General features: G+C 47.4%; 2 protein-coding genes across 12 annotated transcripts in view; one reads left to right on the plus strand and one right to left on the minus strand.

Annotated features, from left to right (window-relative positions):
* The window catches only part of dclk2a (doublecortin-like kinase 2a), a 46,060-nt gene extending 25,741 nt beyond the window's left edge, over positions 1–20,319 (plus strand). The window contains exons 5-18 of one of the 4 annotated variants that reach the window (XR_004575485.1): positions 271–324; positions 1,655–1,749; positions 3,229–3,310; positions 4,202–4,307; positions 4,690–4,747; positions 6,443–6,562; positions 6,876–7,022; positions 7,280–7,413; positions 7,524–7,601; positions 8,552–8,648; positions 9,095–9,178; positions 9,274–9,348; positions 15,163–15,429; positions 19,157–20,319. Coding sequence is in view for 3 of the 4 variants with exons in the window: in XM_034291056.1 (XP_034146947.1) it covers positions 271–324; positions 1,655–1,749; positions 3,229–3,310; positions 4,202–4,307; positions 4,690–4,747; positions 6,443–6,562; positions 6,876–7,022; positions 7,280–7,413; positions 7,524–7,601; positions 8,552–8,648; positions 9,095–9,178; positions 9,274–9,348; positions 12,200–13,096 (2,027 nt within the window). In the remaining variant the exon portion in view is untranslated. Of the gene's footprint in view, positions 1–270; positions 325–1,654; positions 1,750–3,228; positions 3,311–4,201; positions 4,308–4,689; positions 4,748–6,442; positions 6,563–6,875; positions 7,023–7,279; positions 7,414–7,523; positions 7,602–8,551; positions 8,649–9,094; positions 9,179–9,273; positions 9,349–11,607; positions 11,621–12,199; positions 15,081–15,162; positions 15,430–19,156 lie in introns of those variants that run through there. The other 3 variants (XM_034291058.1, XM_034291056.1, XM_034291057.1) reach the window with 3 other exon arrangements.
* The window catches only part of lrba (LPS responsive beige-like anchor protein), a 218,787-nt gene continuing 208,054 nt past the window's right edge, over positions 16,923–27,655 (minus strand). For all 8 annotated transcript variants that reach the window (XM_034291054.1, XM_034291050.1, XM_034291052.1 and 5 more), the window contains 4 exons: positions 23,332–23,433; positions 22,815–23,011; positions 18,904–19,055; positions 16,923–18,469 (listed from right to left, as the gene is read on the minus strand). In XM_034291054.1, the coding sequence (XP_034146945.1) occupies positions 18,379–18,469; positions 18,904–19,055; positions 22,815–23,011; positions 23,332–23,433 (542 nt within the window). In that variant the 3' untranslated portion in view covers positions 16,923–18,378. The remainder of the gene's footprint in view (positions 18,470–18,903; positions 19,056–22,814; positions 23,012–23,331; positions 23,434–27,655) is intronic.

Below are 27,655 nucleotides of genomic sequence, written 5' to 3' on the forward strand. Positions count from 1 at the left end.
CCCTGTCTCTCCATTTCTCCCTTTGTTTCTCCTTTTCTCTCTGTTTCTCCTTTTCTCTCCGTCTCTCCATTTCTCCCTCTGTTTCTACTTTCCTCTCTGTCTCTCCTTTTCTCTCTGTCTCCCCATTTCTCCCTGTTTCTCCTTTCCTCTCTGTCTCTCCATTTCTCCCTCTGTTTCTCCTTTTCTCTCTGTCTCTCCATTTCTCCCTCTGTTTCTCCTTTTCGCTGTCTCTCACTCCCCGTCATTGCCTGTCTCTGTCCCTGACTATAGTAAGAAGACCAGTCCACTATTCCACCAGTAGTCAGTCCCCTGTTAAATCCCCAGGTGAGTGTGTTAACACCCTCTGTGTCGGCCCGGGAACCACCAGATCACGGTACACCAGATCACGGTACACCAGATCACGGTACACCAGATCACGGTACACCAGATTACGGTACACCAGATTACGGTACACCAGATTACGGTACACCAGATTACGGTACACCAGATTACGGTACACCAGATTACGGTACACTGGGCTGGCCATCATCACTAGCAGAGCCAGGTCCTGGCTTGACAGTCCAGAGTAACACATCTCTGCCCAGGTCAGTGGGCTTTGTCCAAGCCTGAGGTCCGGTCCGGTGTGTCGTAATGTCCGTTGGGCAGGCGTGTCCTGTAGCTTCCTGAGCTGTGTTCCCCCCGCGGCCTGCCGACGTGACCCCCACCCTTCAACATCTCTCTATCGCTCTCTCATTTCCTTCGCTCGCTCACGGCCCGTTCCTTCTCTCATTCTTCCTCCGCCCAGACATCCTCTCAGTGTGCAGCGTGCGCCTAATCTGAGATTGGTGCAGGGCCAGTGCGGTTAAACCCATGTACCAAATGAGGCTGTCTGCCTTGGTCTTCATCTGATTTCACTTAGCCCGTCTATCTACTGAAATCCCCAGTCAGGATGAAAACACGTCTTGGCATCGTAACCCTTTTCCCTAGGAGGTGCAGTTTCTCATGTAATTTGCCTGCTTAAGGTACCCCTGAAATCTTTTGATGGTAGCTTTCCTGTGGCGTTGGCTGTGTTGAGATTGTCCAAGGTGGCTCCTGGGGTGACCCTGTCTGTCTGGTGGAACTCACCAAAACCATCTTCCTTCCACAGGGGGACAGGAAGTTGGCCACAGAGACTCAGTTCCAGACACTAAAGACTCAGTTCCGCACCACTAAACCGCTCCAACCAGCAACTCGGGGAATAAGTTAGCGCTCAGCCTTAAAAAAAGGTTATAAAGTTGAATGCTGTTGGTACAGATCTTTGTCAGTTGAGCGAAAGTAAACCCATTCAAAGTCAACTGTGTCACAAACTTCCTGCCCTGTCGTACTGTATACAATATCACTTCCTGTGATAGAAACACCTCTTTCAGAATAAAGACCTGTTATGGAAACATAACTGCAAGCCCAAGTATTTTTCTTGCTCTGATGTGTAGAATACATGATAAAAAAAGGCCACTCGATGAGAGTCATTCTAGTACAGTTTATTATCTCTAGCGTGCTTTCCAACATCCCTGTTTCTTGAGATAAAAGAAACACACAACTTCCTTGTTTTCCTTCCCCACAGATCGGCATGTCCTGTTTCCCAGTCTTTGTCTAACTATGTCTCCTCCCTCTCTCCTTTCCTTCCTTCCCGCTCCAGTCAATGGGGTCCCCAGCAGTGCGATCTCCACCCCCAAGTCCACTAAGTCCAACAGCTCCTCCCCCACCAGCCCGTGCAGTGTACACCGCTTCAAGGTGAGTCGCACACACACACACACACACACACACACACACACACACGCGCGCGCGCGCTAGGAATCTCTGTCAGTCTGGGGAAAAGGTCACATTTGCTTTGTTTTACTCTCCTTGTGGAAAATGTTCACCAAAAAAAAAGTCCACCGGGTAATTAAAATGTGAACACACACAGTGTCACACATGCATGGATTCTCCAGGTGGAGAACTACTGTTATAATGTGTGGAAGAGTGTTTGTATATTAAGACACTGTATCATTCACAGAAAATGACAATGTTGAGGTAAATGCTTTAACCTATTTGAGGAAGGTTCTCCAACTGAGAAAAAATCATTGTCTGTTAATACGATCCACCAACACTGTGGGTCCTGGACAGATCCAACACATTTCTCTAAAGACACAGAATAACCTCCTGGAGAAAAATATTGAAAATCCACCCAGTTCAAAGGTTTTTGGCCCAGAAATCCTCCTCCTTCATATCCTGTATTTAATTATGCCGCCAGTTGTCAACTCCAGGTATGAGAAATACACCTTCTGGATGAAGTACTTCTAGGACCGCTGAAAGGCTCAAAACGCATCCCATAATAGGAAAGATGAATGGAATAACTTCGGATTTCTGTGAAAGCCAAGAAGAATTGATAGGGCAGGCTTCAAATAATCAATACAACCCATGCAAAACAGTGAACAGCTCTGTCTCTGGAAAACAGCTCCTCGCCAAGTGAGTTCATAATTATTCATCACTTCCAGCCACTCTGGTTGTCATCTCCTAGCTGTGCCTGATGCAGAAAGTGAACAAGTCGGACAGCGATCCATTAGGACATTTCGTAACACTCTTCTGAAGTTTATTTCAGTCCAAAAGCCTCATAAACACAGTCATATAAATAGGTGCCCACTTCAGTCGAGGTTGGCTGGGCACAGGATGGCATCATGGGAGGACCGCTTGAGTTATTCACCAGAGATCCGAATGCTTTTGTAGAACAAGCTCTTCCTTCCTTCCATCGAGGTACCTATCCACAAATTGATCATAAACTCAGAAATCCTGCTATTTCAGCGTAGTACAACATTTCATTGGACTGGGTGTTATCCTGCTGCCAGATCTCCCAGCTTTGAGCTGCTTAGCTTTTCACAAACTGTCATGGCACCATTGAATTTCAAATGCTACTTAAAGGAATATGGCTAGCCACTGTCCCTGGAACCCACGGCTCGGTTCCGTATCCATGTCACAAAGCTGACGTACGGCGCTGTATAAATCTAGAGAAGCAATTCACCATTTCGATCGGCCTGCTAGGATTGGCGTGGGGGCAGAAAATGGTGCCCGGCTAAGAATGATGTCCGGTATCTGAGCTCTGTCGATTACCTCTGGTTGCTGTGGTAACGGTTGTGCATGCAGGTATTGACTGTACCGGCGGTTGACCTCTGCCCCCCCCCCCCCCCCCCATCCCCCTCTCCACTCGATCTGTTAATGGATTTCTCTCCTTTCCAGATTCCGCCACATCACATGTCTGCTACCAGCGTGAATGGATCGTCTCACAGTCTGGAGCTGGCCACCAACTTGAGCCCCGAAGGTGCGTCTCCTCCCTGCTCCTCTCCCCTTTACCCTGAGTCATCCTGCTCCTGCCTGCACTCCCCCCCGAACCCTAAACACGTGGCCCTGATTTCCACATAACGTTTTTCCGCAGCACTTCACCACCGTTTCAGCGACACGCCCCTGATCTCTGGTAGGACACACAAGGTTGGCCCGGGGTGTCGTATTACAGTGGCTGACACAGCAACGCGAGCCACGTGCGAGCTGCAGGGAGGACAGGGTTGAGGGGTGTTGTTATACCAAGGACCAGTTGGGGGGAGAGCCAGAGAGAGGGAGAAGTAGCAAAAATAAATGTCCTTGGGCTGTGAGTCTGCATAATATTACTGGGGCCTTTGTCTCCGGGAGGCCTGAGAGTAGAGCTTGGCTGTGAGATAATAATGGATTTTTTTTTCTCTTGGATTTGATAAAAGTATATTGATCCGGTATTTCAACCGCCTTAACGTAGATATCGGAAAAGGTTTGCTTTATGAAGACATTATATTTTACTTCACTGCACATTTTTACAAGAACAATAAAACAGAACTCAGGCATTCTCGGCATGGAAGGGATGTGACCAAGCTCTAACTGAGACTACCTTACTGTCCATAATATTAATCTGTCCAAATCATTTTCCGTACCCCAAACTGGGTGGACAATGTACAGAATGCGCTGTCATTTCAGAATGGTTCATCCAATTACGGATGAAAACATCCTCAGGTTGAGCCGACAGTCTGAACTTTAACCCCACAGTTTATGATTTCGGAAGTGCTGGAATACAGACCCAAACCGGTGTCGCTGAACTGAGCCGGTCGTCAGTCGTCAGGACAACTGTGTGGATGCAGTGATCTGAATGGTAGTGAGCCGTGCTCTAACATGTGCCTTTCTCCCTCAGTGAACGGTAATCAGTGTGTCGCCACCACTTCCGTCCTGGACAAATACAAGGTGGGAAAGGTCATAGGAGATGGAAACTTCGCCGTGGTGAAAGACTGTGTGGAACGGTATGCAATTGAACAAAAACAAGTCGTTTTAGTCTCAAAACAGAAAGAACTTTCCTATTGGTCAGGGTTCCTGTACATACATTATCCTTGATGCATTTATTAAAGATGTATGTGTGTGCGTGCAGCCTCTGGGGTTTAGCCCATGAAATCTCCTTCATTACTCTTTTCCTCCTGACCGCATAGTTTGCCAGTAATGTACGGGGAGAGCGTTTCCTCCTCCTGATGGGAGGAGCTAGCTGCCTCTCCACTCGGCCAGCTCTGCCCTGACACTCCTCAGTGAACTCTTCTGTCTCAGTCTGTAGCTGCCTTTCAAACTGTCATGTTGGATGTGGTCCCAGGTTGACGGTGGTGTATGTCATCAAGTCACTTCTTATCTGTTCAGGTCTACAGGGAAGGAGTACGCGCTGAAGATCATTGACAAGGCAAAGTGTAGTGGCAAGGTAACGAGACACACACACACACACACACACACACACACACACACACACACACACAGAGCATGGACAGTGGTCCTGTGTTCCTCCCTGAATCAGCCCAGCCAGACACAGACATGCTGGGAATCATTAGGGTCTTCGATCCTATTAATGTCATCAGATTGGAGACTATTAATTTGTCTTCTAATGACTGTTCTGACACACATACATACATACATACATACAAAGAGTAGACCATACACTCACCTAAAGGATTATTAGGAACACCTGTTCAATTTCTCATTAATGCAATTATCTAATCAACCAATCACATGGCAGTTGCTTCAATGCATTTAGGGGTGTGGCCCTGGTCAAGACAATCTCCTGAACTCCAAACTGAATGTCAGAATGGGAAAGAAAGGTGATTTAAGCAATTTTGAGCGGGGCATGGTTGTTGGTGCCAGACGGGCCGGTCTGAGTATTTCACAATCTGCTCAGTTACTGGGATTTTCACACACAACCATTTCTAGGGTTTACAAAGAATGGTGTGAAAAGGGAAAAACATCCAGTATGCAGCAGTCCTCTGGGCGAAAATGCCTTGTTGATGCTAGAGGTCAGAGGAGAATGGGCCGACTGATTCAAGCTGATAGAAGAGCAACTTTGACTGAAATAACCACTTGTTACAACCGAGGTATGCAGCAAAGCATTTGTGAAGCCACAACATGCACAACCTTGAGGCGGATGGGCTACAACAGCAGAAGACCCCACCGGGTACCACTCATCTCCACTACAAATAGGAAAAAGAGGCTACAATTTGCACGAGCTCACCAAAATTGGACAGTTGAAGACTGGAAGAATGTTGCCTGGTCTGATGAGTCTCGATTTCTGTTGAGACATTCAGATGGTAGAGTCAGAATTTGGCGTAAACAGAATGAGAACATGAATCCATCATGCCTTGTTACCACTGTGCAGGCTGCTGGTGGTGGTGTAATGGTGTGGGGGATGTTTTCTTGGCACACTTTAGGCCCCTTAGTGCCAATTAGGCATCGTTTAAATGCCACAGCCTACCTGACCATGTCCATCCCTTTATGACCACCATGTACCCATCCTCTGATGGCTACTTCCAGCAGGATAATGCACCATGTCACAAAGCTCGAATCATTTCAAATTGGTTTCTTGAACATGACAATGAGTTCACTGTACTGAAATGGCCCCCACAGTCACCAGATCTCAACCCAATAGAGCATCTTTGGCATGTGGTGGAACGGGAGCTTCGTGCCCTGGATGTGCATCCCACAAATCTCCATCAACTGCAAGATGCTTTCCTATCAATATGGGCCAACATTTCTAAAGAATGCTTTCAGCACCTTGTTGAATCAATGCCACGTAGAATTAAGGCAGTTCTGAAGGCGAAAGGGGGTCAAACACAGTATTAGTATGGTGTTCCTAATAATCCTTTAGGTGAGTGTACATACATACAGTACACCACACACACAGTAAATACTAGTGTACTGATGGTAAACCTTCCTTAGCCAGATGGGTCATCCGGCTTCCAGTTCTGTTGTAGTACAGCCTGTTGGTTGATACATTATATCAGCAGCCCTTTTAGCAGCCATTCACTACCCAGCAACCAGAGTTTTTGAGGCATTCCCATTGGTTGTTTTGGATCAGGTAGCAAACTCTAGCATGGACGCTGGTGAACTTTAACCTTTGTGTGTCCAGGAGCATCTGATAGAGAACGAGGTGGCTGTGCTGAGGAGGGTCAAACACCCAAACATCATCCAGCTGATTGAAGAGGTGGACACACCCACTGAACTCTACCTGGTCATGGAGCTGGTCAAGGTAGGTCATGCCCACTGAACTCTACCTGGTCATGGAGCTGGTCAAGGTAGGTCACGACCTCTGAACTCTATCTGGTCTTGGAGCTGGTCAAGGTAGGTCACGCCCTCTGAACTCTACCTGGTCTTGGAGCTGGTCAAGGTAGGTCACGCCCTCTGAACTCTACCTGGTCTTGGAGCTGGGTGGGCTAGGGCACGACCTCTGAATTCACAACCCAGCTAGCATCAGTAGTTTTCAGTCTGTGCATTCCACATTGGGTACCTCATCAGTGAGGCTAATCCGTTGTGTTTACGTTCGTTGTGTCCACTTCCTGCAGGGAGGCGACCTTTTCGACGCCATCACGTCGTCCACTAAATACACGGAGAGAGACGCCAGCGTCATGGTGTACAATCTAGCCGGAGCCCTGAACTACCTCCACAACATGAACATCGTCCACAGAGACATCAAGCCGGAGAACCTGCTGGTGAGTACATGCGGAACTCAACACCGGTATAGGCCAAGCACAGCGTAGACCAGGGTCGGGAGGGCCCAAACACCTCTGGTTCTCCTTCGTCCCCTGTTAATCTGAGACTAGCTGAGACCCGCTGAGGGGAATTAACTGGTGCTGGTAGGCCAGTCCACAAAGGTCTCAGGGAAATGATTGGTTCCAGCCCGTTTCAGTCGGCGCACCGGCAAGGAGACGGGCAGAACATTGATGGGTGTTTGCGTGGCTCCCTTAAGGTGTGCGAGAACCCTGACGGCACCAAGTCTCTGAAGCTGGGGGACTTTGGCCTGGCCACCGTGGTGGAGGGGCCCCTGCACACCGTTTGCGGAACCCCCACCTACGTGGCGCCCGAGATCATCGCTGAGGCCGGGTGAGTGGGGCCTCCGTTGGGAAATCCAGACCTGTGTCCGCGGCAACGAGCGCTGTGTTATAACCCACAGCTTTATTTATTTCCTGTCTCCTCCCTCGGCCCCCCCCCAGGTACGGTCTGAAGGTGGATATCTGGGCTACTGGGGTCATCACTTACATCCTGCTGTGTGGCTTCCCACCGTTCCGCAGGTACACTGAAACAGCCCTGCTCCTGGACGCCTCCCAGCCCTGCATGCTTTAGATCCCCTCCCAGCCCTGCATGCTTTAGATCCCCTCCCAGCCCTGCATGCTTTAGATCCCCCCCCGTCCTGCATGCTTTAGATCCCCCCCCGTCCTGCATGCTTTAGATCCCCTCCCAGCCCTGCATGCTTTAGATCCCCTCCCAGCCCTGCATGCTTTAGACCCCCCCCCCGTCCTGCATGCTTTAGATCCCCCCCCCCGTCCTGCATGCTTTAGATCCCCCCCCGTCCTGCATGCTTTAGATCCCCCCCCGTCCTGCATGCTTTAGATCCCCCCCGTCCTGCATGCTTTAGATCCCCCCCCGTCCTGCATGCTTTAGATCCCCCCCCCCGTCCTGCATGCTTTAGATCCCCCCCCGTCCTGCATGCTTTAGATGCTGTAGCTCATGAGGGACTTGATAATGAGCTGGTCATTTGAATCTGGTGTGACAGAGCAGAGAGAGACCTAAAACATGTGGGGAAGGGGTGTTGTGGCCCGGAGCAGAGCTGAGAAACACTGGGCTAGGGTGTCTCACGTCTGGTTAGGGTGGTCTCACGTCTGGTTAGGGTGGTCTCACGTCTGGTTAGGGTGGTCTCACGTCTGGTTAGGGTGGTCTCACGTCTGGTTAGGGTGTCTCACGTCTGGTTAGGGTGTCTCACGTCTTGTTAGCGGGCCGGCGCGTCTGCTCGACTCCTGCAGCACCTCTAGTGTATGTCATGTCAGGTTAGGTGGATGTAATGTCATGTTACTTTAGGTAATTATGTCATGTCAGGTTAGGTGGATGTCATGTTGTTACTTTAGGTAATTGTCATGTTTAATAGCGTGAAGTCGGTTTTTGCGGTGAGGGGGATATGACAGGGCTGTCTGCTGTTAGGACTGCTCTTCTGTAGCGGGGATGACTAACAAGCGTGTGTCCACAGTGAGAGCAACCTCCAGGAGGATCTGTTTGACCAGATCCTGGTGGGACGACTGGATTTCCCTTCTCCCCACTGGGACAATGTCACTGACTCGGCCAAGGTAAGAACCCTCCCCTCCTCCTCAGGGAGAGGGATGAGGGGGAGGGCAGAGGAGAGGGAGAATGGAGGAGTTGCAGTGACAGCAGCTTTTACGGCGCCAAGCCACCAATTACGTCCTCTACTGTAAAGTGTCCCTGCAGAGGCCCTGTAGCAGACCAGCTCACACAGCTTGGAACGCAGCACACTGAAATACACATACTGAACACTACCTGACCTGTTTCCTTCTCCGTTGAGAGACGCTTTGCTACAGAAAGCCCTAATGAATAGAACCCGTGGACTGGGGGGTGTAGCCAAGCAGCGCTGGAGATCAGCACTCCCTGCCTGTAATGTCCCTCTGTGACCTCGGGACAATGGCCCCCACTGTGCGGTGGCAACAAGGCCTGAGAGAGAGTGTGCTCTGGGGAGGCCACTGTTGATGATGTCACCATGAGCTAATGTGTTTCCTAGGAGCTGATTGGGCGGATGGTGCAGGTGAACGTGGAGGCCCGGTACACGGCGCAAGACGTCCTCTCTCACCCCTGGGTTGTCGCGGTAACTTGTCCTGTCGACTTTTGGAATTGCATGGGATGTTTCTCTGTGTGTGTTGGGTCCTTTATGAATGTGTGTGTGTGTGTGTGTGTGTGCAGGAGGACAACATGGAGATGGTGTCCGGTAAACTGAAAACGCACTACGACACGGCAGCAGGAGTGGCCATCATTATGGTGAGATCCCGCCCCTCCGTCCTTCAGTTCTGCTCTGTGGAAACCAGTGTTTTGGTCCAGATTCACACACAGACACGCGCCCCCCCCCCCCCCCCCCCCCCCCCCCCCCTCCCCCCGCATTTTATATGACTGCTCTCATTCACTCCCCTCTGCTGGGTCCTCTTTCACCTTGTCTTATGGAGGATTCTTTCCAGTCCAGTTCCACGCACTTTCGCCTGTTTACACTGTCATACTTCATCTGTCATTGAGCCCACGTGAGACCACGGCCGTATTTACTTGGGAGTCCAAACCAGTGTTCTTTTTTTAGAAGACAAAAGTAGTTCCCGGTTTAATTTTACATAATTTTTGTTTGATCAATTAAGCACTTCAACCACTCAAGTCAACTGCCAACTTTTACACCACGAAGAACTCTTCACTGCTACCCTCACGTGTCACTAATAATCAGATCCTTACGTAAGAGTTTGATCCAAAACAACATTAGATTATGACATGGTAGGTAGGTAATGGACACTTACTGTACCGTATGTTTACATAATCATATCACTGAGCGGCAACAGAGCTGAATTCGCCGAAACCGCTTTTCCCTCGCGGATAAACGCTCATTAATCTTTTTTCATCCTTATTGAGATTTAGTACAGGGATAGAACATCTGAAGGATATTTTTCCAGCAGACACTTTATAATTGGAAAAAAATATAATTCAAATACATTACCTCAATTTCATAAAGGAGTGTCGATGATATTAATTTCCATTGAAATTAATTGCCCTTGAGCCAATTAACCAAATTAGCCTTTTAAAATTAGAAATATTAATAAAAAAAGGATGTCATGTAGTTTCTGACAGTAGGACTCTTGAACAACATTTTTCAAAACATTTTGATGAAGCCTCTGGAGATTTGGTGGTATTTGTCTAAAATCCTAAATGAATGAGGAATTATCAGGATCAGCTTTAGCATTTGGAGTCTTCATCACCTGTCATCATTATACCCAGTGCAAAAACAACACTCATTGTTACCTTTTTAAATCTTGACAGAGATCCTTCAAATGTCCAGGGCAAAAGACAACATGTCAAGTCAATATTCCTGATAGATTAAGATACAATATGCAAATTGTTTTAATTCAGACCAAGAGTCAAAAAGCAACTATGACAACTAAATTGCCACTTCGTATGTATCCTGTGCATGTCAACTCAGCTTTTTGCCTGTCGTCAGAGAGACAAATGATAAAATGTCAGTTTTATATGGCTTACCTTTGACAGTTTGTGGTGTAAAGGCAATTCCAGGCCCCTCCCCTCCCATCACAACCAATAATAACTATCTACCAGAATAACACAGTGGCTAACTCTCTCCACCATTCTCCAGTTAGTTCTGCATGGCTGCCTCGTTTTTGCCTACCCTCCCTTTCTTCCTCCAAAGGGTCCTCTTTCATTTCTCGCTCTCGCTCTCCATCCTGTACACTTGTCCAAATCATCATGGCATTCATTCATCTGCTCTTCTCTGTGTGGACTGACACTGTTGACAATGATGTTACTGTGGTGTTGAGGGTTGCTGGTTCACTTTGATGTTTGTTGTATGCCATGTTGTTACTGGCTGGCCGGCTGGTTACTTGGCATGCCTACTAACTAGGCCTTGGCGTGGCCTCCGTCGCTGCCACCACTGAACGGATGCGTGGTCTCCCCCATCTCCGTCAGTTAAGCAATGAACGCCTCACCCGTTGATGTCAAATGTTAAAACATTTGACAATATGTTTGATTTAGTTGCACAGCGTCTGTCCTTCTATTGGTCAGACTGCAGTTCTCCTGGAAGTAGTCAAATTGAGCTCTACCACCGCCTGGTGGTGAAAACATAATACTGCGCTATTGCATTGGGTGCCAGAGACTGGTGAAAACTGCCAGTAACAGTCCTCCTTGGATGACAGTCCTCTGCCATTACGGCTTACCAGCCTCCTGGGAGATTACTGCCATAGCACAGCTAGGCGTTAATAAGATCTGTTACCTGGAGAGCCAGGACACTGCTTTGTTTCATTCTTGACCAGCTCAGACCTCAGACTCTCTGGCCAACCAATGAAACAAACCGATCACTTGGCCACTAAGGGCCGAGGGGAAGGCTACCGCGCGCTACGAGCTAGGGACCAAACTGCCTTGCTTTTTCTTGTCTCTCTCCTCTTATGTTGTCGAGCTGTGAGTAAGCCTCGTCTCTGTCCCTCTGCTTCTCCCCCGCCCCGGCCTCCCTCCCTCCCACATTGCCATCCTCCGAATTAGCTGCAAGGCCACGGTATGTACTAACATCAACACAGAGCTTCCTTACTGCTTCTTCACAGATTCCTCCTGCTAAGGGACAATGAGAAAACCTCCCAGGGTAGCCAGTTCTGAAGAGACGCTCTTTCACCCGAGGGAATTATCAGTCCGCTGCATTTGCAGATATGCGTCTGAGGGAAAAAAAATAATCTTTAGGATCTGCGATTGGTTTGTGACGAGGCAAAGTCCCTCCAGGGCGTGTTCTCATTTTCCCTTAGTCTGCATGTTGAGCGTTGGGGTCGTGACCCGGTGGGTCCGCCTACCGGTCTTAAGGCCCCGTCGCTGTACAACCGTCACAGAGCCAGGGCCGGGTCCACGGGCCAACCGTTGTAACTGTGTCCTCTTGCGAATGGTGATGTCACTCCATGGGCATTCATTTGTCAGAGGTCAGGTGCCGACGACGTTTCCACTGCCTTGTGAGAGGTTGTCTTTCCCATCGTAGATTGACCCAGCTCTCCGTGTTTCTCCTTGTTTGGACGTATTGTATCGCACGGGCACCGCACGTTGAGCGGTTGGTCTCACTTTGTCTCTGTCCCTGACCCCTGACCTCTACCAGAACACGGCTCTAGATAAGAAGAGGATCCAGCTGCCTCGGCGTAGCCAGAGGCCCACAGAGCCCCCGCCGCCGCCCCCTGGGAAGAAAGGAGTCAAACCAGTCTCACCCACCACCAAGCCTGCCCCAACGGAGGAGGAACCCGCCACCCCCACCTCGCCCACCAAACCGGTTACCACACCCTCTGTCCCCGCCTCCCCCGACAAACAGAAACCTACCGATCTCAATCTCTCTCAATCTCCCTCAGATGCTAGACTCAACGGCACTTCTCCCTCCTCACCTACCAAGCCCAATATCGCTGCGTATCCTACCTCTCCTTCCAGGCCGAACAACTCCCCCTCTCCCTCCTCCCCTACCAAACCTGTTATCCCTCCCTCTCCTTCCTCACCCACCGAACTCCAACCATCCGCCCCTCCTCCCGCCCCCGTCTCTCCCCACTCACCCACCGAACTCCAACCATCCGCCCCTCCTCCCGACCCCGTCTCTCCCCACTCACCCACCGAACTCCAACCATCCGCCCCCGTCTCTCCCCACTCTCCCACCGAACTCCAACCATCCGCCCCTCCTCCCGACCCCGTCTCTCCCCACTCACCCACCGAACTCCAACCATCCGCCCCTCCTCCCGCCCCAGTCTCTCCCCACTCACCCACTGAACTCCAACCATTTGCCCCCGTCTCTCCCCCCTCTCCCCCCTCACCCAACGCAGCCCAACCACCCGCCCCCGTCTCTCCTCCCTCACTCTTCACCTGCCCCCCTCCCTCTGACCCCCCCTCTCCCACTGCCATCCCCACCCCTCCGTCCCCTGTGGGCTGCTCGTCCCCAGGCCCACCCTCACTCCCCCCGTCCCTGGCGGGTGTGGACGTCGAGGCCGCTGCCGCCGCCATTGCCAGAGAGCTGTGAGGACGCAGGATGGACAGACCGGTTTTGGAGCCCTGGTCCAACTGGACACCCTCATCCCCAGGCCTTTAGGTCGCATGCGGGGGGCTTATACAGACAGACGTTCCACCTCCATCCTCAGTAACAGTATCAGCTGAAATCCTGTAGTAACTACTGCCCCCCCCCCCCCTCCCGGCTCCCAAGCAACAAATGGCTAAAATACTAGCAAAATGGCTGCCGCGACCTACAGTGCAGTGTCTGTGGAGACCCATCACATCCCCAGTCAGAGGGTGAGGTGTTCTGTACATTTCGGTTGATTGTAGATACGGTATGTGTGTTTGTACATGAGAAATACAGAGAAGACTGAGGTGCCTGGCTCTGCAAGAGAATTTGATTTGAGAATGACTTTGTCGTGTTAATTGACTGTTATTTATTATTTTCTGGGATGTTCCCCGCCTACACGGATCATGAGTGTAGTCTTTTTCATGCTCGCAGTAGGTTGTAAGTTGAACTACTGAAGGTGTATATATTGTTGTATAATGAAAACTAGGCATCCAGTTGAAACTTGAAGGTTTGATTGTGTTTTCCTCACCTGCCTGTAAGCCTGCTTGCTTATCATTGGTCTGCTGTGGTTTTACTGCTGAACACCAAACGAGAGACGCAACAGAATAAATGAATGTGTGTCGATTAGGAGAGATGGGCCTGTGAATTAGCAGACAGGTCAGGATCATGTTCATTAGGAACAAAATGAAAACAGAAATAGAACAAAGACGAAACAAGTATAGTAAGAAACACTAATTTTCCCCCTATGTAGCGAAACCTTTGGATGTTTTTTTTTGGTCCCAAGGAACATGATCCAGTTGTTTGAAATGCCTTTTATGAAACAAGCTTGTCTAAAAACACACTTGATCCCATAATTTACTAATTTATTTGTACAGATTTACCCATTAATAATGTGAGGCTATTCTACTTTGTTGTTGTAATATGTCTGTAATGCACTTGTTTTAAAGTCCATGGTGACAGTCCAAATCGCATAGTCAATGGTTCTCAAACTCGGGTCCACAGCCAGACATGCATACACCTTGTTCAATTTGTTATTGTATATATGTAAATGTGCACAACAACAAACTGAACAAATTCTGGCCAGTAGGTGACTGGAATAACTTTAGAGGGTGTAATACCAAGCCATGCAATAGATATTGGTATACAAAGTACACAACAGACATCAAGAAACAGTTGTCATTTAAGTGCGGGTTTCAGAAATTTTCAGGATTGTAGCTTAAAAAACGGCAACCTTTTATTTGCCCAAAAAACATGGGCATTCTAAATATGCCTTTCCAGGGCCCCACATTTGATTTGTTTGTTCATGCACTGCCAAAGTCATAGTAAAACTCAAAACAAAAGTGGTTTCTGGCCTCAAACCTGATTGAGAACCAATGGCCTAAATAGTTCTGAGCAGGGCTCCATGTAGTCAATAGGACGCCTTCATATCTTTACAGCCTGCTGCCAATGGTGGAGTTTAACGCCATTTTTGAATAATGGCTCAGATCCTTCAAAACAATACGGGTTTCACAGACACCGATTAAGCCTCAACCTGGACTGAGAAATCAAGTTCACTGGTAAATCTGGATTTATTTACTCCAGGAATAAGCTTATTCAGTGTCTGCGAAACCGGCCCTACAACTCCCAGGGCCTTTACTGTTGCACGCCGTGCTCTGCCCTCTGCCTTCCCCCACAAAATAGACCACATAGTAAGTCAAGCTGGTACTGTATGTAGAGTAGCTCCTCGATTCTCTGTTATGTAAACTTAGTTGAAGTACACTAGTCATAATGCATCTTAACTGCAGTTTTATTCTGGACACATTTCAAACAGGAAAGACATGTCAGCTTTGTTTGGCAGTTTTAGTTTGTGCAGCCATTTAACTACTGTGTGACTACTGTTAAAGCTTTATCATTTTGTATTAGGATCATGTCAGAATTCAAACGCAATAAAAGTATTCAAATTAAATTGTTCCTGGAAATGTTTTTCTTTCCTTTGGCACTTTGTTGTTGTTTTTTTCTGTTTGGAAAGCCCCTCTGTCTCTCTTTAGCCGGTCCAACACTGCAGTCTTACATCTGGTCCTCGTACAAGGAGGCATAAAGGAGCTGCTGAGTAGAAAAGCCGGAACGGAAACTGAAAGAGAACATGCTGCCCTCCAGCCTGCACCTCCCCAAAAGATTTGGGAGCCGGTTGAGGAGGTTGATGTCCTGGATGAGGGTGGCTATGCCGCTGATGTAACAGCCGGCAGTAGTCATCCCTCCCAAACTGCCACCCAGGAGGCCGCTCCCAGAGACTTCACTGCCTCGCCAGGAAAGCGGTTGGTCCTTTGATTTTACCCTCACCACTACCGTCCAGTGTGTAAAGAACATGGTTCACATCCAGCCCAACAAATAGCTAATATTCCCTGTTTACCATTTGGTTATTAAGGGGGCCAGTTGTTTTGTTCACTGTGCCACACACAATTTCATTGCTTTTCTACTCCAATAGGAGATGGGTAAACTGGTGAATATCAGCAACAGAGCTGTCATTGTCCTACTATGTCCATGACCTGCAACCCCCACTGGAGGGCGCTGAAACTGGCAGAGATATGGATGGGATTGTAAAGCATCATCAGGATGTTTTAACAAGAAACCAGGCAAGCCTAGTTCAGCCGACCCGCAATAAAAAGCGATAATCGTTGTTGCCCTCCCTGGATTCGAATGCAGGCCATGTAAGAGGCTGTCTCTTGAACCACTACACAACAGAGCTATGCATTTTGAATGTCGCTAGACACCATTAAGCATTGTGCTAAACTGAGGAACGTTTCATATTGTTTACCTCCACCACAAATAGCATCTAAGAACTGTATGACTTTTGCCACTGGCTGTTTTAAAAGCATATTAGCCAGTAATAGTTCACTAGACACCATTAGGCATTGTGTTAAACTGACTAACATTTCTTATGAAGTTTAACTCTACCACAAATAGCATCTATGAACTGTATGGCTTTTGCCACTGGCTGTTTTAACAGCTTATTAGTCATTCGTGAATGATATTGATACAGTAACTATCAATATAGATGACGATAACTGACTTTTTCTTCAAGTGAAAAGACGAGAGAATCGTGTAGCCAGTGAAGTGTTGTCTATCTCACTCACTAAGTCATTAAGAGACATTTGCTCTTCTAGGCCGGCTCCGCTTACACTGTCCGGCAAAAATAAATTATTCACCCAAATCCCAGACAGCATCTTTTAGTACAATATATTGAACTTCAAAATATAGTTAGTATTCAATGTTGTTCATTTTATAATCCATTTGGTTCATTAAGGGTGCCAATAATTTTGAGGTTGACTTCATCTTGTGATGGACCACTTAAATCGCAACTTTTTGTGAATAATAAATGTTTCATAAAAACATCAGAACATTTTGGTCCTGACTGTTTCCATTGTTTTGTGGAACGTTGCAAGCAAATGGGTTTTAACAAGGAAGGCAGGAATTGAATCACAAAGTTACAAGCATTTTAAAACCATTCCTGTCTATTTGACATTGTGAAGTTACAGCAGCACATTAGTGTAGATTAGTTACCCTACACCAAGGTGGTATTCAGCAGTTGTAACCAGTTGGCGAAATTCACATGATTTGACCTTGTTGAAAAGTGCTGATAAAGGTTATCATGTGGAAAAACAGGGCGCACAAGGCTGAAACCAGTTTCCAACTTGTAATTAGCCTTTGGAGGGCCACTTTCCAAGTTGTATGTGCTAAATACACACTTGAAAATAACATTATTTTGGGAACATTGTTATCCAATAAGAATTTCAATCAGGACTAGATGTCAACTTAAAAAATTCCATTTTATTGTCAGAACTCACACGTCAAAAACACTCATCCAAATTGATTACCAAAATATTGAGCGATACAAACAAATACAGTAATTGTAATTTCATTGCAGTCGTAATCGCAGGTTGACCCAACGCAAAACGTTCTTCAGGTTGGGCAAGAATTTCTTCTCCGTGTTTCTTTGTTTTTGTTTTATTACGTTTCAAAAACTGCACACCCTGATTGCCTTGGTGAAGCACTGACTAAACATGATCACCTGGCGGTGACAGACTGACAGATCCCTTGTTCCAGATCACACCTCTCTTGGCTATAATGAAATGCTTTGGGTACGGAGGGCCTTGATCACCTCAGCGTGGTCTGGGATGTTGACATGCCAGTACAACACAAAACCCTCAGCAGAGTGAGCTACGCTAACAATGTGATAAATAGGCCACACCAAGTCGAAAAACCAGTCACATCGGCACCTCTGAATTCCTTCTTTTCCGCTCTCCGTATTCTACACAAAGGAAAGGTTTTAGCAATTCGAAGGAAAGTAGTTCAAGAAGACGTTTAAAACGACTTCAGGTGTAACCCATGACATCAGTTTCTGCTGACAGAAATGTTACCCCTCTGTGTGGTAACGAGATATAATAAAGCTAATGATCGCCACGACAACACTCAGACACAAGCGGACTGGTCACTCCCGGTGGCAGACCGGAATGAACGGCTTACCCTTAAGACTGTCTTGTCCGACAGGTATGACAGCCGGTGATGTGTCTTGCAGCGTCAGAACAGGGGAGGCATGACTCGTGCGTGGAAAGGCAAGACCTGTCCGCTTCAAGAGGCGCGGTACAAACATTAAATAGAATATATTCCCTCACATAAATGTATTGTTAGAAGTCAGGGACTCACTAAACTTACTGCTCGAATGCCTCACAAACTTTACTTACATTCCATTTAGCTGCGTTGCCACAAGGTAGCAAAAAGAAAAGAACTGAACAAATTGGAGAAACGACCAAATGATTACACTCCCATGTTTCACACCTACAGAAAAAAGCCACTCACCCCTAAAGTACACAAATATGTGGATTTTTAAGACAATAGATGCAAATAGAATTTTCTACCCAGCTACTCCACATTATACCCTTATTTTCCTCGCGCTATAGATGAAAATAGACTCTTAACAAGCTAAAAATAGATTTGTAACCTTATAACCCCCCCCCGCCCTAGGTTTTATATTATATGAAATTTTCAATACACTCTACAAAATATAGCAATGCCCTGGTTTTTAAAAATATTTTGCTTCTTTTTCGAAAACAGAATTGGACAGTTCTTTCATCTTTTTCTGTTCGATACATTCAGGAGATAATAATATGCATTGATCAGTAGTAGTGTGTTGGGACAGGTGTGTGGAGTCACGTGGTCACCAGGCGTCTCCGACGCATCGGCGGTTTCGGACGTCTGGTCGTGGCTCAGTATCTGGTCTGGTACTCGTGGTGCCACCTGTTGAAGTCGTTGTAGAACAGAACGATGCTTCCGGAGGCCATGCCCGTGATGATGCACCTGCGACCGCAGAGAACATACAGGAAGTGAGGGATCAGCGTAGATGCTGTTCACAAAAAACGACTTAGTCGTTCATTCCTCGCTGTGTTTGGCAGTTTGTTTCTCAATCTTAACTTTAGACCAGGGGTGTCCAAACCATTCCACAGAGGGCCGTGTGTCTGCAGGTTTTTGGTTATCCCTATAAATTGGTTCCCAGTTCACACCTAAGAAACCAGGTGAGGGTAGAAACTAACCAATTAGTAACCTAATTAGTCAATCAAATAGGAGAGAGTGAACCTGCAGACACATGGCCCTCCGTGGAATAGTTTGGACACCCCTGCTTTAGACGGTATAACGTAAACCTACTTCAACATGAAAAAAGGACAACGTTCTCCTGTTCAACTGTCTGCGTGTGAACATGAGCCGCTGTCCACAGTGGGACTGGACTGCGTTACCTTTGGTCGTGGGACGTGGCCATAGAGCGGATCCCCGCGTCGCAGCCCGGGTAGGTGAACAGCTGCTTGAGGTTGTGGACCTGCCAGACAGACAGAACTCCCCCATCACCCCCGGTCAACAGATACTGGCCGTCACGACTCAGCAACATGGCCTGATGGGAAAGAGAAGCAGCACACCTTTAACCGACAGGGCTTTATTATACACACGTGACTAACCGAACACATGGTTTCATTTGTTTTCTACTCCCAACAGGAAGCAGAAGGGTGGAGGGGACCAGTGACTGTGCTAAACAGAGATGACATCGTGGCCACTGGAGGGCGCCAAAACATGCCGGGATTTGGTCGGGATCTCTGAAGGCATCATCAGGGTGGCTGCTTCGATCAGCACGGAATCCTGTCAGCGCTCCGACATTGTCCAATGAAACAAGCCCACGAGAGCTCTTCTAAAACAATCAATACCATCAGACTAAGGCTTTCCGAGTTGGACAAGAACACCTTTAAGCCCCTCATTTTGTCCCGCCCCCCCACCGTTCCATTTATAAGCAGGGCCGGGCTGTCCCTCCCTTGTGGGAAGCAGCAGAGCACATTGGTCAGTCCACCTGAAGCACTGCAGCCTGCACAGCCACACTGGGGACATTTCTTCCTGTTTATCCTGTATCCTGGTGGGCTGTGTTACATTTTAATGTGTCCCCGGGCGGAAAACACTAGAGGGACATACTACAGTGCTACAACAAACACGTCCGAGGTCTGCGTTTACGCACGCAGTGTTTAGCGTGAAACTGAAGCCACTGGGAGATCAATCCCAAGGTGACAAACTCTACCGTGAGGATGAAGAAGCATGAGTGATGAGTAGCACTGGTGAGGCCAAGTAGTGGTTTAACAACATACTACTGTCATAGAGACTCGACGCCAATTTAGAAATATAAAGATGCTGTTGTAAACAAAGGGTATGGTCAGTCATGCAACAGTTCAAGACTGTATTGGAAACGCGAACAACAACGTCACATTTCTTTACAGTTGGTTTGTGATACCAAATCATATCGATAAAGTAGCATTAGAGGTTCACGAACAGCACAGGAACAAACGTAAATGATTTGTTCTAACAAACACTGCCTAAATGCACATTGTAAACGAGGCGAAAGGTTAACCCTGTTAGCAGAGGACGGTTCTAGCTGGCCTTACTGCCCCCAGTGGCGTTGAGGTGATAATTGGTAGCAGACACACAACCTTTGGCCCTGTTCTTATGAACCGCAGGGAAGATGAGCATTAGTGCTTACAGTATGCCACGGTATCAGATGACCTGGCAGTCTGAACTAAAGCCCGGAGACACATGCATACACCGAGAGACAGGCAACAGGATTGAGGGATCAATCTTTCCAGAGCACTCTGTTAGATCGCTGTCCAAGAGGACTGGGAGTGAGGTAGACGGTGGGGGTTTGTGGGGGTGGTGTTGAGGGACGGGCACATTCTGTTGTCATTAGTTCGGTGTGTGTCAGAAATCTGCGTAACGGTTTCTTTTGTTTTGCCATGTGAAGCCCGACGGCAATTTTGTTAGTTAATCCGACAGTGACGATAAAAAATTATAATCTGAGATTAACATCAAGCGTAATTCAGGATTAACTCATTAAATAAGCATGTAATTAAGACTGTGTGTGTGTGTGTCTCAGTACTTGGGGAACGGCCTATTACTCATGACCTCAGCTCATAAACACGCACTAACTTGACAGTTATTTTCCTTGGGTGGGAATTGTTCCACAATTGACATTGTGCAGTCAGTGTTACTGTCTTCTAAGCTCTCCGGCCCGACTGATGAACTGAAGCCTGTTGAGTACACTGGGGCTCTGTACTGGTACATAACCCACTGTGTGCCTGTTGGGGGCTGGAGAACTGGTAGATTACTCAGCCCGGCCCACGGAGGAGGCTGTTCCCAGACAGAGTAAATCAGCCACTCAGTGACTGGGCGGCTCAACAACAAGATGGCCACCGGCTCCGCAGGAGCCAAGATGGCCGCCCTGACTCGTGTGTCTGAGGGATGACTTCGGAGCTAGGCCAAGATGCTGACGAAAACCATTGCAAAACCACACTCTCCCTTTCAGCGGCCATATTTTCCGAAAGGGAGGGAAACACCAGAATGGTCGGTGTGCGAAACACGCGTCGTCTGGCCAAGGTAAAAGCTGGATTTATAGTGCTGTTAATTCTAGCAGGAACATCCACACTAGAGTTTGACAGGGGAACAGAACGGGTAGAATAGTTACCTACAGTATCTGAATTCTATTAGCGGGGCTGGGATGGAAAGCCACTCAGCGGGGCCTCAACTACTCTGGAGGAATCTGTTGTAAGAGAAACAGCTTGGAAAAAGACTAGTCCTTATCGTTTTCACCTCCAAAGAAACACAGCCACTCATCAGTCATCAATACAAAGCTTCAAAAGTTGAACACACACACACAGCCAGTTTAAAACATAAATACAGTTAGAGGACTAAACAGGACATTATATGTTGTAAGGGGACACCTAAGGCCAGGACAAACACTTATTTACCCAGGAATCACGCTGCGTGGTGGGACACAGCGCCGGCCCAAGATTGATACCCGTGTCTGGTGGAGTGCATTAAATACTGCGTCCAGGCTTCCTGCTGAGACGAGAGGGGCCTCTGCTATCAAAGAGCTGACCTGAGATGTTAAGGGTCCCCTAATTCTCTCTGACGGGGCCGACATTTACAACACATAGCAGAGGGGAGAGGAGAAACCGCTCGGGAGCGCTAATGCTTTATGTACATGGGGGGTGGGCAGGCTATGATCATGAAAACGATGCTGGATAAGACGGCGTGCAAACTCTCCATGGTTCGTATAAAAACCAAAGCAGCGTCACGTTCTTAAGAAAAGCCAGGCTAAACCATGGACTTGTTAAAGTGACTCGCAGTGGATGAAATGAAAAAAATTACTTTAGAAGAACTGATCGTTATGATGACCGTTTATTTTTAATTTTTATGGAGAATCTTCTCTACATTCGAACTAACCTCATCTTTAGTTTGGAACGAGGTCAGTGTTCTGGCTACATTCGTCCCTGGTTTCTTTCTAACCTTTCCTACACAAGCAGTGTGGGATACAATATGACAACACTCAAGTCAGTACCAGACTTGCCGATTCATTCTGAAGACGTGTGGGTCAAATGGCATGAGGGTATGTGTGTAGTTCAGCAATCAGTCCGGAGCCTGGTGCCCTGGCTGTGCCTGTGACTGGGAGGGTGGGGGGGGGTGGTGGCGTAGTACGGCTCAAATGGGAAGCAGGTGTGCCTGAGAGGGACCGGGTTACATTTCCCAGGCCCACAGGAAACAGGGGGTGAGGGAAACTGGCCAAGGAGCCGCGGCGGCCATTTTGTAACGCCGTAGCTGTCAGGGAGGAAACGTGGGAATGTGTCGTGTGGTGCCTGAGGGTTGTTAATGGGCCCTGGATGGAGAGAGTGTCCGCCCTCCTGCCATGTCCAACCAGCCCTAAGACCTGATACGACTCAACGCAGGAGCTCAGGATCAAAGGACCTTGTCTGGACTGAGGGGTGGGGGGAGAGAGAGGGGGTGGGGGGGGGGTGAGGAAAGAGCCTTTGACCTGCCACTTCCTAGGCTAGGTGTGTGTGTGGATCAAGGGCTTGTAGACATGTATGCCCTGAGGCAGGCCGGCGTCAGAATGCGGAGCTGGCCTTTAATCATAGAGCAGAGGGCCTGTGTGATGAAGCACAGAGACCATCAGAACCACTCAGAACCGGTCCACTCTCCCCGTCCTCCAACACGCACCCCATGCAGAGCCCCTGGAGGAAAAAGGCCTGCACTACGAAGCATCCCTGTAGGAAGCTTAGGTGAGACAGGCTCAATACAGGAAGCACCGAATGGCTCAGTCTTGCTCAGTGGGTTTCTTTACCTTGATGCTGTCCTCCAGCTCCATGTGTCCCAGTAACTTTCCATTGACGGAGAAGAAGCAGAAGTGTCCCTTGTCGTAGTAGACCACAGCATGGCCCTCGGTCGAGGACTGGATCAGACGGGGTCGCACGCAGCCCGCCGGCCCCTCCAGGGTCCGCAGCAGGTCCCCATTCATGGAATGGATCAGACACGGGCCCTCTGTCAGAGGACAAAACAGAGACATTAACAACTGGGCTCTGGCTGATATTCCTGCTGACGTTTTCATTGCATGGAGGTGGTAAATAAGCTGTGATTACACCTGCTAAGGTGCGAGACGAATCAGTTTAGAATTTTGCTGATAGACCCAAAAGGTTTTCAGAATGTTTCACATATCGGCGACTTATATTACAATCCTAAATAACCTACAGACCTTTCTAAAGCAGTTTTAGTTTGTCGAGCATAAAAGCATTCACTGTTCAGAGACACACATACACACACACACACACAGAGACATAAGAGACACACACACACACACTGACCTCTGCATCCGCTGATGACCAGTCCCAGTTCAGCGCACACGCTGGCACACATGACCTCACAGTCATGACCTGTCAAAATGGCCCTGGGTGTCACAAACTCGGCTGCAAACAGAACACAGGCACACGTTAGCCGGGGGAGAGCAGGCACGGACAGGTTCCTTGTATAGCCACTAGAGGGCAGGAAATCCACACAGTAAATGTGTTCATGGTTATACAGTCTTAGAAACACCAAGGCATTTTGGTGTATTCTTTCCTCCGCCAGAATGCTGTCCTTCAGAAATCATTGGGTAGGTACAATGAAAATGGGGTCTCTGGCTATAAAACAAACAAAGGGGGAAGAGTGCTTCAGGCAAGCGCCACATTAGTGGGTTTAGCTCAGGCTTTTATTTTGTGCCTGTGGAAATGTGTCCTTGGAATTGTGGGTGGAGTTGATGCTAGCCGTCATGGAACAAAAGACTAGTAGCCGACAAAATGAGTATTTTGTATGTGACCAGAATAAGTATTGTTATTCTGGTCACCTGAGAGACCTAGAAAACACACTCCAGCCAGACAACAGCCCGACAGGACTGACTCAGTGATGTAATCTCTAACACCTGTCAATACCCACTCTTCATTATAAACACACTCCACTCCCCGAGGGAACGGACTCCAGAAGCCTCCGAGACAGACACAGCAGACGAAAAGTCACAGCAGGACCAACCGAGCGAGGTGCGCGACAGCCTCCCTTTCCCTTTGTTTTGCTGGAAAGGAGGCTGGTAGTTGCACAGTTAATACTGGCGTTTAGAGGCGGTCCCCATGGACACCCAGTGCCTTTGATGTTTGGAGAGAGGTCACTGTAAAAACCTGCTGAAACTGCCAAAGTCTCACAGTCCCACACTGCAGTTCATTAGCAGTTCACTATCAGACAGAGGGCATTTCAACAGCACGTTTCACGTGGCGCCCTGAGTCTTCTTTAAGGGGGTCAACCTCAAACACAGACAGACAGACCTAGTTCTGGAAAGGAGTCAGAGGAAAGAAGCTGGACTGAACTTGGCTGTGAATACCAAATGGATTTGCAAGGGAGCAACTAATAGAATTTGGTCTGACCGAGACCTGAGGATTCCGACAGCACATGTTGAGGAATAATCCTTAAGGAACATACCTCATTCAGTTCAAAACCTACAGTCAATTGGGAACATCTGAAATTGTAATTTGGCCCGTGTTTGAAATGGACTAAAACTGAATTGGAGTTGTAACATGTTGAACCTTGTTTTTTATTTTTCTATTATTTTTTTTATTTTTATTTTCATAATGCTCAAGAGGGTAAGGTTTATGGCCAACAGAACTAACAGCTGTTGTTAGTCACGAGACATCACAGTGTACACAGTGCCAGATTCAGTACTAAGCCTTTGTACATTGGCAATGTATCACAAACCCCTAAAATGTCTTGTCTTGTTGCTACTATGAACCGGTTAGCATGGCAGTTAGAGCTGTAAAACGTGGCGTCATACCCGTGGAATACAAAAGCTACACAGCATGAGGGGGTGTGGCTTGTGACCAAAGAAAAGAAACTGTAAATGCCTCATAACCATAGTTTAACGACTGCACCCAATCAGAACCCGGATCTATCAGCTTGTTTTACTCCAGTGTTTGTAAACACAGTAAGTGTAAATGAACACTCCACAGCCTCAAAACATGGTTTGTCATCATCTGAACCGCGGATTCCCACTTTAACTCAATCCACACACACACGAGTGACTCTTGAACTTCAGGGAGTGAAAACCAAACTAGTGTTATGCTTTGATTAGGCTAAGACAGACTCCGTCATCCTGTCCTCAGCTTGGTGGAAACAACCACTAAAGGCAGACAGCAGTGTACCTCCATTGACCTTGCTTGTAAAGTAAAAAGGTTACAGCCCTGACGGACAGCCCCTTTAAGTTTATTTCAGGGAAATATTTTAACAGCTTTAGTAAGGGCCAAGGCAGGCCCTCTGAATACTGTCTGTCTGTGTGTGTGTGTGTGTGTGAACTGCCAGGTTCCCCGGTGATTTCTTAAATGCGCCCCCCCCTCAGCCTGAGACTGTGGCAACACGAGGCCAACAGGTCATGATCTCCTGCCGTATAGATTTCTGACTAACATCCTAAACTTCCAAAACACAGACTTATGTTCAACAACGGCGAGGATTAAAGCGTGTAGTCACATTTTGCCTGCGGAAGATCAATAAAACTGATATATTGGTGTATGGTGTAACCTTTGAGACCCGCACCACCATTTGGTCTGCATTAGGGGGACATCTGATTATGATCTAATACCAGTATAACCAACAGTGCTAACGTGCTTGTGTGTAGACTGACACAGGTATTGTTACCCTGAAAAAGTGTGTGTGTGTGTGTGTGTGTGTCTGTCTATCTGACATTATAAAAGACAAACATCTAATATTAGCATGTTAATATCACATCACTAGGCCTCTTGTTCACCGAATTACCTAGAGGTTGCTTCTTAAATGTGTCTATATAAATATTCAATGAAATGGGTGTAAGACCAGCCATCGTCCTGTGTTCTCACATCGAGCCACCAGAGGTCAGTAAAGTATGCAGAATCACCTCCTACTGAGGACTCGTCGTCAAACACACACACACACAGGAAAAGTGTGGGAGCAGGCACTGATTGTGCAGATGTGTGTGTCCCCGCGTGGAACTCGTGTGAAAAAAAACATGCAACGTGGATAATGCAGAGAATGGCTAATCTGTGCCAGCCAGCTGCTAAAAAGGAACTAGCGTGTGTGTGTGTGTGTGAGAGAGATTGGGTTTGGAACTTGAAAGCATTGTGTTTGGCGGGAGAATAAAGGAATCTACGCTTGTGTGTTTGCCCTATAGCAAGCTGATCCTGCTGCCGCAGTCTAGAGCAATGGAGCATCACATTGTAGTGCTGAAGGGCTGGCGTTACAACACACACACCTCTGCACACCGCTGCTGGATAAAGCAGAAGATCTCACACACACAGACAGACCGGCACTCGTAGTGCACACTAAGACACAGTCCAACCACATACAGACAGGCCCTGGGAATGAGCCCCCCCCGCCCCCTCACAACTACCCCCCGTCAATCAACCCTGCCAACCAAAAAGTCATGTGAAATGTGATCATCATCTTGACACAATTTACAATGTCATAAGTGTGATCCTATTGTGACTGACCAAAGACAATTGGCCTGGTTGGGGGGGTACACTGGCTTTAGACTAGGGGTTCTCACTAGGTTGACTAAGGACCCAAATTGAAGCAGGTCGTGTCAGTCGCCACCAATTGACACTGAGCAAATGTAGTTGTGCTGAAATTCTATCTGAAAAACCGAAATGCTATATTGACAGTGAATGTAGCATAACACATCACACAAGGGAACAATGTTCCACTGTTTTCATTTGAAATCATATTTCATATGGCTTATATTTCATATTGCTTATATCCCTAATAAAGAATGTTTTCAGGCTCAGCTGTTTTGTGAAGAAAGATTTTCTACACATTTGAGAAAAGCGTACGTTCCGACCCATTTTTTACACAACATAACCAGTATTTCTGGATTACATTAAGACTGGACTGCTGCTGTTTTTTGAATAAAAACCCACCAGTCGAGAAAACCATTCTCTGAACCGATCCCAAAAGATGTGACGGGTACATATCTTCCAGTGTTTCCTACAACTCACATAAGCAGACTGAAAATATCACGGGACAAAAAGGGCCTCAGGAAAATATATTATTATATTATGCATAATATTGTGGGGTTGTATTCATTACATATACAAACACAGTAAGTCATACAGAGATTGTTTAAAAATAAAATTACCAAGACAACACGGGCACTTGAAATGCAGTTCATCACATATCTACCGAGTGTACTTTGAGATAATGTACAATCAGTAATAATATAATAATATAGTACTTTGGGGTAATATACAATCATAATGAATTACAACTTTAATTTACAAACTGAATATGCAGACAATAGGTAAAGTGAAGTACAGTTTGAAAATAAATAAAAAAACTGCTGAAGCAAAAAATTAGCAGCCAAATTGAAATTTCAGCTAAATGCCCAGATTCCATACAATTATATATATTTATTTTATTTCATTAAATGCCTCAAAATTCCACTTCTGGCGGGGGAAAGATTCCAAAACACCAGATGAACTCGTGTTCAGTCTCCCGCATCAACAAATCAACGACCGACGGGCTCTTATTAACCCAATCACAATTTGTCATAAATACTGGTCCATTTGTAGCGGGGAATTTACCAGCGTGTAGTGGCATCTAAGCCGGCCAAATTAGCACCACGAAAGGGGCGGCTCTCCCGTC

Source organism: Esox lucius, chromosome 25 (assembly GCF_011004845.1).
Source record: "Esox lucius isolate fEsoLuc1 chromosome 25, fEsoLuc1.pri, whole genome shotgun sequence".
Taxonomy (NCBI): Eukaryota; Metazoa; Chordata; class Actinopteri; order Esociformes; family Esocidae; genus Esox; species Esox lucius.